Source organism: Ostrinia furnacalis, unplaced genomic scaffold (genome assembly GCF_004193835.3).
Source record: "Ostrinia furnacalis isolate ACB-3 unplaced genomic scaffold, ASM419383v2 OfSCF2378, whole genome shotgun sequence".
In the NCBI taxonomy this organism is placed as follows: Eukaryota; Metazoa; Arthropoda; class Insecta; order Lepidoptera; family Crambidae; genus Ostrinia; species Ostrinia furnacalis.
Window position 1 is genome coordinate 333,026 of NW_021132617.1, and position 15,421 is coordinate 348,446.

Genomic DNA, 15,421 nt, shown 5'->3' on the forward strand with positions numbered 1-15,421 from the left:
ACCGTTTTTCAGTTGTTCATGTGCTCGAATAACATTAACAACTTCGTTGTCCCAATTCAATTGTTGGAAATTACATTACCTGAATACATAACATTTTCCAGGGTTTGAATTTTTTCAATTATTTCAGCATCGAAATGTCGACCGTCTTAGAAGAGGTCCCAGGCTACCACTTCAGTGCAGGCCGCCTTCTATCCTATGCTCTGATTCTGCTTACCTCTGGGCTGATTCTGCTGTATCGCAAACAGCAGAAATCTAAGCTCTACAGATTAGGCAATAAAATCCCTGGACCAATATCCTTGCCCATATTTGGAAATGCGCTTCTGGCAGTCGGGAAGAAACCATCAGGTAAGATTGTGACCTATTAATTTTTAAACAATTTTCTTAATATTTTCCTGCGCAGCTAACCCTAATTAACTGTCCAAGCATACAAGACACAATTTTGAAGAAAAAACTTAACTTTCAAAAAATCTGTCGTAAAATACAAGATAGGTACTATGCTTTGTTATTTATATGACTTTGCACTACAGATTTTGCGTATAAAATTATCACTTCACGGGATTTTACAACAAAAAATGTATATAGTAATATATTTTATGCAATAGTTTAAAATATTAGATTTAGCGTAACCGAATAAAATTTTCTTTTTATTCAACCTTTTGTAATTTCAATATAATATCATTGTTTCAGAATTAGTAAAAATAAGTTTAGAATATGCGGAAATATACGGCGACGTGGTTCGCGGTTGGCTCGGCTCGAAGCTGTTAATCTTCTTGGTAGACCCCGTCGATGTGGAGGTCATCCTGAACAGCCATGTTCATATTGACAAGTCTTCGGAATACAGATTCTTTAAGCCATGGCTTGGGGAAGGACTGCTAATTAGTTCAGGTATGTCATCCCAACTAATATTATAAATGCGAAAGTAACTCTGTCTGTCTGTCTGTCTGTTACGCTTTCCCGCTTAAACCTCGCAACCGATTTTGATGAAATTTGGCATAGAGATAGTTTGAGTCCCGGGAAAGAACATAGGATAGTTTTTATCCCGGTTTTTGAAACAGGGACGCGCGCGATAAAGTTTTTCTGTGACAGACAAAATTCCACGCGGGCGAAGCCGCGGGCGGAAAGCTAGTTATATTATAGTTCTATAGTAACATCAATATTGAAAGCTTTCATGAGGATTCGCTGCAGGAGAAAGATCTTCTGTAATTATCCAGACGAAAGTTTTTTGGCATACACCTCTTAGCTGCCTAGGGTTGGAGAAACCTGATTTCCACTTACAGTATAGTTTATAATCATCAAATTATCATTAAAACAATCGTTTTAAAGCTGCTCATACATTTTCATATATTTCTTTAACGCTTTTTGTCATTTATCATAGTGCAAAAGTTACAAAAGAAATTAACGTTTTAATTCACTTCGGAGGTGGAATTGTGTAAAGCAATCGTAATCATTTATCAGTTCTTATCGTACGATAAAGTCAGTTAAACAAAGCGTTTGACAGAATAATCGTACGTTATGAACTGTCAAGTGATAACGATTGCTTTACACAATACCACCTCTGGTGTCATTATTAGGTAATAGAAAATAATATTAATAGAACTAGCGGCCGCCCGCGACTTCGTAAGCGTGGATCCCGTTTTACTCCCTTTATCTATCTTACGCGGTTTAGAGTTTTTCATACAAATGTTTTTTCCCGCTAACTCCCGTTCCCGTGAGAATTTTGCAATATCCTGTTGCAACTAAGCTTTAAATTTACTAAGGTACCTGCATGCCAAATTTCAAGCGTCTATCTTACGTGGCTTAGATTTTTTCATACAAATGTTTTTTCCCGCTAACTCCCGTTCCCGTAAGAATTTTGCAATATCCTGTTATAACTAAGCTTTAAGTTTACTAAGGTACCTGCATGCCAAATTTCAAGCGTCTAACTTAAGCGGTTTAGATTTTTCATACAAAAGGATTTTCCCTCTTGTTACCGTTTCCGTGGGAATTTCGGGAATTCCTTGTTGTAACTAAGCTCTAAGTTTACTAAGGTACCTACATGCCAAATTTCAAGCGTCTAACTTAAGCGGTTTAGATTTTACATACAAAAGGATTTTCTCGCTAATTCCCGTTCCCGTGGGAATTCCTAAGTATCCTATAACCTGCCCAGGAGTATGAAGAATAATTGTACCAAGTTTCGTTAAAATCCGTCGAGTAGTTTTTGTTTCTATAAGGAACATACAGACAGACAGACAGACAAAAATTTTACTGATTGCATTTTTGGCATCAGTATCGATCACTAATCACCCCCTGATAGTTATTTTGAAAATATATTTCATGTACAGAATTGACCTCTCTACAGATTTATTATAAGTTTAGATAGGAGTCACAGGACAATTATTATACATATAATAATGAACTAATTTTTAGGTGCCAAATGGAGATCGCACCGAAAAATGATAGCGCCTACATTCCACATCAACATCTTGAAATCCTTCATGGGGGTTTTCAACCAGAACAGCAAAAATGTCGTTGACAAACTGCGATCTGAAGTTGGAAAAACATTCGACGTACACGACCACATGAGCGGTGTCACCGTGGACATTTTACTTGGTAAGCAATTTTAATATTCGGTCAACGATTACTTAGCGCATAATGAATTTTATTTTAAGCTTTGTTGTTGAAAACAAGGCAGTGTCAGCAATGATTAATCACTAATGTTGACACTGATTTCAATATTGCATGCTATTGTTGAAATGTAGGTAATTAGGTAAGTTTTGGGTTGCCTCTTTATTTTGTTATCATTTACAGAAACAGCTATGGGAATTACTAGAAAGACTCAAGATGAATCTGGCTTTGATTATGCTATGGCAGTAATGAAGTAAGTTATTTCTGCTAAGACATTTTTATAATAGCTTAACCTAATGGTACCAATATTCTTATTCTTAAACTATCAGGCATAATTAAGTCTTTTTACTTGTATGTCTGACAACTGAAGTCACAATTTTCGATCAGAAATCACGAGTAGTCACATATTTTAATTAATGACTAATTTTATCTTATTCGCAGGATGTGTGACATTGTCCACCAAAGGCATTATAAATTCTGGCTCCGGCTCGACTTCATTTTTAAACTGACTCCATTCTTCAAAAAACAGACGAAACTGCTGAACATTATACATGGACTCACAAATAAAGTAAGACCATTTTCAAAAATTGTGTAATATAGCAGGTTTTTTTTAATTTGGTCATATTGAAGTTTAGAGAGAGCGCGGCGCTAACGGTTTACGCGTTGCTCTCGCCTCCGTGTAGTAGATTTGATGATTGATCTTTTTTAGGTGATAAAGAGTAAAAAGGAAACTTTCTTAGCAAATAAGGCTAAAGGAATAGTGTCCCCAACTATAGAAGAGTTAACTAAAGACGTTAAGAACAAAAAACCCAATGAAGACCCCAATAAAACGATATCTGATAGTGTATTCAAGGGTCTTCGTGATGATTTGGACTTCATCGATGAAAATGACGTGGGTAAGTGTTATTGTTGCGACAATTCATTGTTTTTATCACTCATAAATATTAATTAGGACAGCCATATCTACATTACAATTAAGGCACCTAATTTACTTGTAAATGACGTTATCCTTTCATTTTGCATTTAATATTCTTAACTTACGAGTACTATTTTTTTAAGTAAGACTATACAGAATAAATAGGTAATACAGAAATTGGTAAAGATTTTTTTTTTATAATTACAGGTGAAAAGAAACGTCTTGCCTTCCTGGATTTGATGATAGAATCCGCTCAGAATGGCACAAACGTCATCACGGATCAAGAGATCAAAGAAGAAGTAGACACCATCATGTTTGAGGTTTGTAAAAAACTCTTAAGAAGTATACAAATGGTCAAAGCATTTTCATACCAAATAATAATAGAGCAAAGCTATCAGAATAAGGCCATACTTTGTTCATCAAAGAGTTTGTCTTATTCATTCGTACTACATATTGATATCTGGAAAAGGCATATTATTTTCTCTACACGACGGACATATTTTTTAAGTTTCACAATCATTTTTGTATTTTCCAGGGTCACGACACCACTGCAGCTGGATCTAGTTTCGTCTTATGCCTTCTAGGAGTCCACCAGGACATCCAAGCAAAGGTCTACGACGAGCTCTATGAAATATTCGGGGACTCTGACCGTCCTGCCACCTTTGACGATACTGTCCACATGAAGTACTTGGAGAGAGTGATTCTGGAAACCCTCAGGATGTACCCACCAGTACCGATCATAGCTAGAAAATTGAATCATGACGTTCAGATCTGTAAGTAGTTTGTTTCTTGAAGTATTTTAGTTGTTATCAATCTAATCACAATATCAGATCAGACACATCGTTACATAAACATCGGAAATATCATAAAACTTATCTTTTTACTACCTTGTGCCTTGTACCTTGTGTTTAAGTACTTTTTTACTATGTTATCATAGTATTAAATTTGATCAATTCTACAAATCTTATCAAAAGCTATAATGACTTGTCTTGCTTGGTTCACCTCGCACTGTCAAATTGTCAAGTGCTCGAATCCTGTATCTTCATATCTGCTTCCTTTTCAGCTACAAACAAGTACGTGCTCCCAGCTGGCGCCACCGTCGTCATAGGAACTTACAGGATTCACAGGAACCCTAAATATTATAAGAACCCCAACGTGTTCAACCCCGACAACTTTTTGCCAGAAAATACCCAGAACCGTCATTATTACAGCTACATACCCTTCAGCGCTGGACCCAGAAGTTGTGTCGGTTAGTTCACTTTTCTACCCCCATACAGGGTGTGGTTTTGTAAAACAACGCCATTCTCAGGGGTGGTAGTATACACGACACTGATGCCAAAAAAAAATATAAAAAATATATTTTAAGTGTTCATGGAAAAATCCATGAAATTAGAAAAATGGTATATTACGCGGGCGAGCTATCGGACAGTCCCCTCGCTCTTTCGGGCCGCATATGCTCGGTGGTGTAGCGGGGTACGCGGGGGTGGTACGGGCGGTAACAAGCGCCGTCTCGAAAGTTTTAGGAGACTTGAACAAGGTTTTTTAGTATTAAAGTAATAGTTAAAATTTTATTTATATTTTTCTTGTAATTACTTTCCTGTATATTACCACCCCTGAAATGGGCGTTGTTTTACAAAACTACACCCTGTACAGCATGAACTGGAAAGCGCAGCGTGTGACGTCCACTCACAAGGTGGTTTGACAAACATGCTGTTGCTGAAATGACGATGATGGCATGAATCATGGATAGCTCAATCGGCCAGATGATTATTTCTGTACCTTCGGAAACAACTAATTGTTGTTATCTTATAAAACAAGTACAAGTTAAACTCTGTAATCTTGTAACTAATCTTAGAAATTTTCTTTTTACAACTTTGTACTCGATTTGAACTCACAAAGTCGTCCCTATTTCCAACTGCTAAATAATAATAAACGGAGGCTTTATTACTAAAAACTAACAAAACGTTAACTCTATTTCCAGTAACTATACTCTAATAATTCCAATTCGTTCTGCAAATCACAATTTAATTTGGCTCGCGTTTATTTATTTCATTTTTGAACAGCCTCATACTCGTATTTTTTAATAATATCTTCATCGTTTACCACTATATCTTTTTTATTTATAGGTCGGAAATACGCTATGCTGAAGCTCAAGGTTCTCCTATCTACCATCCTAAGGAACTACAGGACAATTTCAGAAGTATCTGAGGAAGACTTTGTGCTGCAGGGAGACATAATCCTGAAGAGGACAGACGGCTTCAGGATCAAGGTCGAGCCAAGGAAAAGAGTCCCATTATCAGCTCAACAATAAAATTACAAATTATGCTAACATCTCAATTAATTTTAAGCGTGAAGTGTTTGTGTCTGATTTTACCTAAATAAATGAATGAAACTGATATATTTTTGTATTTAACATTAAAAATCTTCAACGATTGTATTCAGGATCTTTACTTTAAACTAGGTGAAAGTACTTAAGTGTGATGTAAATAAATAGATAATAAAATATTTGTTTTTAATCAATATAGTTTTATTGCATTTATTGAGCGTCATAAAAATAACATTATAATAATAACAACAACCTGTAAGCTATTTTTTCTAGTTCTGTCTCTATACATAATCTTAACTTTAAAAAAAAAGCTTAAACAGGGTATTACGTAGATCTAAAATCAAGAAATCACTACTCTATCGAATCCATGTTAGGCTCCACAATTCAAATTCGTTATAGGTAGATACGAGTTAGATTGCAGATTATAGGTTCGTATAGGACAGCACAGGGAAAAACTTAGCGTGGGACGTCCACCCACAAGGTGGTGGTAAAAGTAGCAGGAAGGCGCTGGACGCAGGCCGCTACCAACCGGGCAACATGGAAAGCATTTGGGGAGGCTTATGTTAAGCAGTGGACGTCCTACGACTGAAATGATGATGATGATGATACGACAGCTTCCTCTGGCGATTACTTAGTCATAGTTTGTTATCCCAAATAAAATAAAATTAAATAGTGGTTAGTGGCTAATAGTGCCACCTTTTTTTTTTCAAAATAAAAAAATAATTATAAATAAATAATTTGAATAACTGCCTAAGACGGGAATAGAACCCACTTATAATAGCAATTAAGGGAACATAATATAAATAATATTTTATGTAAAAATGGAAGGAAGGATGCTGCAACATATCACTATCAACTACCGATACTGTTGCAGTATTAAATTATATACAGTGTGTCCGGGCTTGTAGTGATCAAACTTTAAGGGCAAAATCTAGGGACAATTTTATCGATAAAAATACTTCAAATTTGGGGCCTGACCCATTTCTCGAAAAATTACATCGATTTAAGTTTTTAATTTTTAGTTTACACCTCTTCTTTAAAAAACAAGTGAAAGCGTGGGTAGCTTAACATTAATAGGCAAATATTTTATATCATGCGATAGCCAATAAAATTATCTATTAGTAGAAGAAGAAAGCAAATACAAGTTTCATACATTTTATGGGAGTAAGAATGGATTAAATTAGAAAAATACATTACTTTTTTCACTTCTTTTTCAGTTATTTTCCAACACAAGAAAAACCAGGTCGTTAAGGTATGTTTTATTTGCATTTTATTTTTAGTATTTGAGCTATTCTACAAAACGAATGTAAATTAATTAGTCTACGTCTATTAGTTTCGACGTAATTGTTGAACAAAGATACCCCTTCCCAACGGTTTCCATAGTAATCGGAATAGGTTGTGTGATTCTTTCAGACAGTGCATTTTCGCATGTCGCGTGCGCTATGGAAACCGCTGGGAAGGGGTATCTTTGTTCAACAATTACGTCGAAACTAATAGACGTAGACTAATAAATTTACATTCGTTTTGTAGAATAACTCAAATACTAATAATACAATGCAAATAAAACATACCTTAACGACCTGGTTTTTCTTGTGTTGGAAAATAGCTGAAAAAGAAGTGAAAAAAGTAATGTATTTTTCTAATTCAATCCATTCTTACTCCCATAAAATGTATGAAATTTGTTTATGTTTTCTTCTTCTACTAATAGATAATTTTATTGGCTATCGTATGATATAAAATATTTGCCTATTAATGTTAAGCTACCCACGCTTTCACTTGTTTTTTAAAGAAGAGGTGTAAACTAAAAATTAAAAACTTAAATCGATGTAATTTTTCGAGAAATGGGTCAAGCCCCAAATTTGAAGTATTTTCATCGATAAAATTGTTCATAGATTACGCCTTTAAAGTTTGATCACTACATGCCCGGACACACTGTATATGCACGCACCGATGTTTCGTGCACATAACTCTTATTACCATGCAAAAACAAGGCGGATCGCTTACATAAAATACATAAGCATGCTAAAAAATGCATATAGAAAAATTAAGAGCTAATTTCCATATCTGGAGCACAGGTTTAAGAATACCATAGGCATACCTACGCAACGCAATAACAAAACATATTTAATAACTGGTACTGTAGGTATATTGTCGTAGGTACATGTAATAGTTTTTGATAGGTAATGTATTGTGTTAATACAGGTTTAAACTTTGTCACTTCTCAGAATAAAAATGACGAAAGGAAAATACTGAAATCAACAATTATATTTGCAGATGTATGCATAATTATAATATAGTCATACTAACTACGTCAAACGCTGTTGATCGCGCATTGTGTGGGTCCAACGTGCGACCAAACCAATTTACACATTAATTTGGAAGTTTTACAACCCCTAATTCCAACAAAGTAATTGTTATTTCAAAACGATACTAACTAAAGCTAAAGATATGGTATTCTTTCATGATTAACGCTCGTATTCACAAACGATGCTTGCTTAAGTGAAGCAGCAAATCGAACGCACAGAGTGTAATAAAGCTCTGTGATTAGTTCGTGTGTCACACTGTGCGTCCACGCACACTGTGAGACTTCATAGTAATGTTAGTGAATACGGGAGTCCTTAATTGTTATTTCAAAAAGATACTGACTAAAACTAAAGATATGACATTCTTAACGTGATGTTCTCAAGCCACTGAATTTTTTGATTTCAGTTGTTTAAAATAAAGTTAATTTGTGTTTATACTATGATTATGAATGAGAACCTAAGCTGCCAGAGATGACAATGCCAATATGACTCCAATCTTCCTTCATCCATCCATAATCTTAAAACCTAAAGCCAAAGAGTGTTGAGTCTACTCGCGTCACTTTGTTTTTTTATCAATATGCTGTCAGTATACGATTCAAAATCTATCAGAAAAGGCAAATTACCACAGAATTATTTTTTTCATTTTTGTTTTAGCTATCAATAACAGCCAAAATACGATATTGGTTGGATTTTAGTCAAATTACTCGTAGCTACGTTTACAATGTAGGTACTTTCAGTTTGTACTCGTATATCGTACGGAACCTCAAATTATCCGAAAATTAATGTAACCAGAACAATACCTTGTGAAAACAATAAATCAACAATATCAATGAATCTTACATGATGTCGGGGGTCATCTTTATAAAGCTGTCAATTATGCAAAACAGTCTATCACACGGTCCCCAGCAGTTACAGGAGAGACTGGTATATCGACAGGTAAGGAAATAAAGTACACCTGTTTTTGGCACTAGAATTTGGTAACCAAAAGCATAATTAATTATAGTAACAGTCAGTGAGGAGTCAGCCTGAGGTATGGGAGCGGCACAGTAAGGTGTTTTTGGGACATCAAACGTCAACGAGACTTTAAATGTGCACAGTGGGTCTAGACAAAGTGCAAATTATAATCGCAAACCAGTCGAAAAGTGGTCGAAAAGCTCCTTTTTTGTATGTAGTTTTGACGGATTGGATTTTCGATTCGATCAAAAAGTGCGTTTTGTCTAGGGGGCCAGATTTGTATGCTCTGTCACGGGCTTACGGCATAACATGTCAATGTCATCTCTCCCGTGACGCTCCCATACCTTAGACACTGACTGATTTAACCGCTAGACTAATTGTATTTTTGTAGATAAACCGCGAACTAGCTTAAGGGCTAGGTAATTATTTTTTTACTTAGTAAATGCTTACTCTTTCCGACCTCATAAAGGTAGCAGCAAGGCGCTGGATGCAGGCCGCTAAAAACCGGGCAATATGGAAATCATTGAGGGAGGCCTATATTTTAGCAGTGGCCGTACTGTGATTAAAATGATAATAATAATGACGATCTACTGTTTCAGAAACATGTCGTTGGCTATAGAAGAAGTTTCGGGATATCCCATCAGCATGTCGCGGCTGTTGTTCTACTCCCTGGTATTTCTGGTGACGGGACTCTGGGTCTTGCACCGCAGACGTCAGCAGACCAGACTTGTCAAATTGGGGAACAAAATACCTGGACCTACTGCATATCCATTATTTGGGAATGCGCTCCTTGCGCTCGGGAAAACACCAGCAGGTAAACTTTCTTCTAAAGTCTGAGACAATTTTCTCATTTAGCCTGAAAACCTTATATTGTACATAGAGATTTCCTGCAATGTCAATAAATAAATACCTGCGTGATAGGAACCTAGGCGATATTTTTATCATTTATTTTTTCAATTTCTTAAATATTACGTACGATTCATTTGTATTTAAGTCCTATACGCGCATAATATTCGCATGAACAACATTGTATGTAATAATAACGAGATGTGCGCAATCAATCCATATCCCAATTCTTAATTCGACGTAAATATTTTATGTTTCCGAGTTATTTACAGCAAGCGAGAGCTGAAAATAGTCATTATTTAGGCAATACCTGCAATGGGGCAGCAAGGTTCTGGAGTGGAGGCCACGTACCAGAAAACGCAGCGTGGGACGTCCACCCACAAGGTGGACCGACGACATCATAAAGGTAGCAGGAAGGCGCTGGACGCAGGCCGCTACCAATCGATCAACATNACAGTGGGTCTAGACAAAGTGCAAATTATAATCGCAAACCAGTCGCAAAGTGGTCGAAAAGCCCCTTTTTTGTATGGAGTTTTGACGGATTCGATTTTCGATTCGATCAAAAAGTGCGTTTTGTCTAGGGGGCCAGTGGGTCTAGACAAAGTGCAAATTATAATCGCAAACCAGTCGCAAAGTGGTCGAAAAGCCCCTTTTTTGTATGAAGTTTTGACGGATTCGATTTTCGATTCGATCAAAAAGTGCGTTTTGTCTAGGGGGGCAGATTTGTATGCTCTGTCACGGGCTTACGGCATAACATGTCAATGTCATCTCTCCCGTGACGCTCCCATACCTTAGGCACTGACTGATTTAACCGCTAGACTAATTGTATTTTTGTAGATAAACCTCGAACTAGCTTATGGACTAAGTAGATATTTTTTTTACTTAGTAAGTAATAGTGCTTACTCTTTCCGACCTCATAAAGGTAGCAGTAAGGCGCTGGATGCAGGCCGCTAAAAACCGGGCAATATGGAAATTATTAAAATAAAATTCATAAAATTCATTTATTTTTGCAAATAGGCTTTAAAAAAGCACTTTTCCACGTCCTAATATTAACCCTACTACTGCTTCGGGACAATAAATGGGCCAGTGCTGAGAAGAAGCAGCGCAAGAAACTCAGTCACTATTGTCAGCCTCCTTTTCAAGGGTTTACAGTCTTTAAAATATACAAATTATAGTAATAAGTATTGATGCGAGCGGGGTAGTTAAACATTCCAAACATTTTTATCTTTTATATAATCATCAACTTTATAGTAGCCCTTTTTCATTAAGGTGCTTTTTAATAATTGTGGGAGGCCTATGTTCAACAGTGGACGTCCTGTGGCTGAAATGATAATGATGATAATCTACTGTTTCAGAAACATGTCGTTGGCTCTAGAAGAAGTTTCGGGATACCCCATCAGTATGTCGCGGCTGTTGTTCTACTCCTTGGTGTTCTTGGTCACGGGACTCTGGGTCTTGCACCGCAGACGACAGCAGACCAGACTTGTCAAGTTGGGGAACAAAATACCCGGACCTACTGCATATCCATTGTTTGGGAATGCGCTCCTTGCGCTCGGGAAAACACCAGCAGGTAAACTTTTTTCTAAACCGCAAGTTTTTTTTGTAACCAGCCAGCTTCTTGTAGACAGTAAACCTTTAATAACATTTTCACATAGAGGATTTCCTACACCTGCAGTGTTCAAACTACCTTCAAGGCGATATTTCCATCATTTATATTTTTTAATAGTAGATACTACTATTACGATTTATTTATAGTTGTGTCCTATACGCATTCGCCCATGCATATACGAGCATTCTCATGAGAAACATTGTATGTACTAATAACGAGATGTGCGCAATCAATCCATGTCCTAATTCTTAATTCGACGTAAATATTTTATGTATCCGAGTTATTTACAGCACTGTTAGCTTTATTAGCGAGAGCTGAAAATAGTCATTATTTAGGCAACACTTGCGATGGGGCAGCAAGGTTCTGGAGTGGAGGCCACGTACCAGAAAACGCAGCGTGGGACGTCCACCCACAAGGTGGATCGACGACATCATAAAGGTAGCAGAAAGGCGCTGGACGCAGGCCGCAACCAATCGATCAACATGTAAATCATTGGGGGAGGCCTATGTTCAGCAGTGGACGTCCTACGGCTGAAATAATGATGAGGCAATACTCACTCGTACATCTATTGATCGAAAATCATTTTGCCTCAGAGATAATGGAGCTAAGTCTAGAGTTTGCGAAGCGATACACGAGCGTTGTTCGAGTCTGGCTGGGGACTAGCCTGTACGTCTTCCTGACGGACCCTGATGATGCTGAGCTGATCCTCAACAGCCAGGTCCACATCAACAAGTCTGATGACTACAGCTTCTTCAAACCTTGGCTTGGGGAAGGCTTGCTGATTAGTTCAGGTAACGTTTTTTAAATACTCTACCTATAGAATTTCAAGGCTGAGTTACACCGTCTTGCTTTAACCGTAACTATAGTATTATCTGGTCTTTTTTGTATGAACTTTGATAGGTTTTTGACATTTGTTAAAGTTAACGTAACATGTTGCAACTTAGCTTAATAATATCATTGTGACAATTGTTACAACTATGTTTGTCGAACTACCAAATCGATGTGAAATAAGCCCATAATACGTAACTCTATTCAATTTGGTAGGTAAGCATGAAATATCTCAGCCGGTAAAAAAGTAGCTCTAATTAAATACTTAAGCTATTAATTAATTAGTGAATACTTGTAGCCCATTACTTCCGATTTTACAAAGTTGGAAATGCCAGATTCATATTTACATGAGTACTTATCTATTCTTTGGTATATTTGTTATTGTCTTGATATCCTTAAAAAAGCAATAATTATTTCAGGTGACAAGTGGAGATCACACCGGAAAATGATTGCCCCTACGTTCCATATAAACATATTGAAATCTTTCGTTGGAGTTTTTAACCAAAACAGCAAAAATGTTGTTGACAAAATGAAACCAGAAATCGGAAAAACTTTTGATGTCCACGACTACATGAGTGGTGTCACTGTTGATATTCTTCTTGGTAAGTGTATGATTAATTTTATCTTATTTATTTACTTTAACCGTAACTTTAACAGTAATCGGTGTTTTTATATGGAGTTTGACAGATTGTTGACGTGTGCTAAAGTTAAAGTAAGGTGTTGCAAGTCAGCCTTAGTGACTAAGCCCCAAATTAACTTGAAACCCTATCTAAGAATATACTTAATTTAACTACTTGATTAGTTACATCGCCAAATTCTTAATTTTACGGACTGTACCTACTTAAAATCGTAAACCACAAGATGACCGTCAAAAAGATACTATAAATCGGCAGCAGTCATTCATTACAGGAATATTAATTATTGCACTGTAATTACATTACGGTCAATGTTAATCGTACACAAATTGCACCGGCTTAAATATTGATGAGCACGTTTTGCATTTTAATTAATCTTCGCATGAACAAAGTCCAATTAATATTTCAGTAATAACTGATAATGACAAGCAACATTGTAATGTTTCAGAGACAGCAATGGGAATCACAAGAAAAACACAAGACGAATCAGGGTTTGACTACGCTATGGCTGTTATGAAGCAAGTATTGAACTTCAAACTAAATATGCACTTAAGTTGAAGAAACGAAGTATAAGAAATCATTTATTTGTTCCAGAATGTGCGATATCATACATCAAAGACATTACAAGTTCTGGATGAGACTTGAAGCTATGTTCAAATTCACTGCATCCTTCAAGAAACAACACAAACTTCTTAAAATTATTCACGGCCTTACAAATAAGGTAAAAGAACCATAACATTACTTGAACACCAACTCAAATTACAAATAAGAAAAATAATTCAGTCCCATCACCGTAGTGGACATTAATTTTGCTACAAGATTATCAAATGTCAAATCACTGATTTCGTGATCTTATTTCCTATACACTCCTTTCGCTTATTTTGCCACTTTTTAAATCTTAAGAATATTAACAGGTCATCAAAGAAAAGAAGAAAACCTATATAGAGAACAAAGCAAAAGGCATCATTCCACCCACATTAGAAGAGCTGACACGCTCACCTGATGATAGCACAGACCCTCTTGACACCAAAACTCTTGCTGACAGCGTCTTCAAAGGATTAAAGGATGATCTTGACTTTAATGATGAAAATGACGTTGGTAAGACAACGGCGATTCGTCAAATAAACAAAGTAGAAATAATTAAGCACTATTACACATTGTTCATGTTTTAGGTGAGAAGAAACGACTAGCTTTCTTAGATCTGATGATTGAATCCGCTCAAAATGGAACCAACAACATCACTGATCTTGAAATCAAGGAAGAAGTGGACACTATCATGTTTGAAGTGAGTATTCCCAAGAGAATAATAATAACTGTCAATTGATACTAATAGCTTTGAGTATCTTACTTGTAATGAAATGTGTTTTTCCATCTAGGGTCATGACACAACAGCAGCAGGGTCGAGTTTTGTCCTATGCCTCTTGGGCATCCACCAAAACATTCAAGCCAGGGTCTACGATGAGCTCTTTGAGATCTTTGGTGACTCTGACAGGCCAGCCACCTTTGAAGATACCCTTCGCATGAAGTACTTGGAGAGAGTTATTCTAGAGTCATTGAGGATGTACCCACCAGTGCCCATTATAGCCAGGAAATTGACTCAAGACGTGCAGATTCGTAAGTTTTATGATTTTATCATTGTTAACTGAATGGTGCCAGTTATTTATGATGATAATTTTAGCTGTATGATATTTTTTCAACAGAAACCAACAATTTCGTCCTCCCCGCCGGTTGCACTGTAGTCGTTGGCACTTACAAGATCCACCGCAGCCCTAAATTCTATAACAACCCTGAGGTATTCAACCCTGACAACTTTTTGCCTGAGAACTGCCAGAACCGACACTACTACAGTTTCATACCCTTTAGTGCCGGCCCTAGAAGTTGTGTTGGTAAGTTTTGAGTCAACTTTTACGGAAACATGACCATGAACTTTCGGTAAACGAAACAAATTCAAGCACTGATCACCATTATCATTGATTGCTGGATTTGTTCTAGAATACCTTCCTGTGTTTCTATATTTCAAAAACGAATGTTACTTTGTCTAGTACTGGCAATGACATGACCAACTGGGAGTATAAGCTATAATAAAATTACTTATTTGTTCTAGGTCGCAAATACGCCATGTTGAAACTGAAGATTTTGATCTCAACGGTCCTTCGAAACTACAAGACCATATCCGACGTGCCTGAAAACAAGTTCACCCTTCAAAGCGACATCATTTTGAAGAGGACTGACGGGTTTAGACTCAGGATAGAGCCAAGGAAACGCGTCCCACGCTTCACAGGGGCATAAGTCTTAACAAGACTTTTTCAAAAATCCAAAATTACCAGAATATTACAGATATACTCTTGAATTTATCTGTAAGATGGCCATGAAAACGTTACGAAGGAAGACTTCAATTTT

At 36.6% G+C, this 15,421-nt stretch overlaps 1 protein-coding gene across 1 annotated transcript; it reads left to right on the forward strand.

Annotated features, from left to right (window-relative positions):
• Positions 1-15,421, forward strand: LOC114355246 (uncharacterized). Its single transcript, XM_028307979.1, has 21 exons — positions 1-345; positions 688-885; positions 2,407-2,589; positions 2,788-2,857; positions 3,046-3,172; positions 3,314-3,500; positions 3,728-3,840; positions 4,056-4,293; positions 4,584-4,769; positions 5,647-5,829; positions 9,037-9,085; positions 11,305-11,519; positions 12,152-12,349; positions 12,806-12,988; positions 13,470-13,539; positions 13,616-13,742; positions 13,936-14,119; positions 14,194-14,306; positions 14,398-14,635; positions 14,722-14,907; positions 15,126-15,421. The coding sequence occupies exons 1-21, from the start codon at positions 135-137 to the stop codon at positions 15,308-15,310; spliced, it is 3,444 nt and encodes a 1,147-aa protein (XP_028163780.1). The 5' UTR covers positions 1-134; the 3' UTR covers positions 15,311-15,421.

Coding starts and splice junctions, on each gene's coding strand:
- LOC114355246 (XM_028307979.1), top strand. CDS start 135: ATGTCGACCGTCTTAGAAGAGGTCCCAGGCTACCACTTCAGTGCAGGC. Junction 3,841..4,055: donor TAGACACCATCATGTTTGAG/GTTTGTAAAAAA, acceptor TGTATTTTCCAG/GGTCACGACACCACTGCAGC. Junction 12,350..12,805: donor AGGCTTGCTGATTAGTTCAG/GTAACGTTTTTT, acceptor TAATTATTTCAG/GTGACAAGTGGAGATCACAC.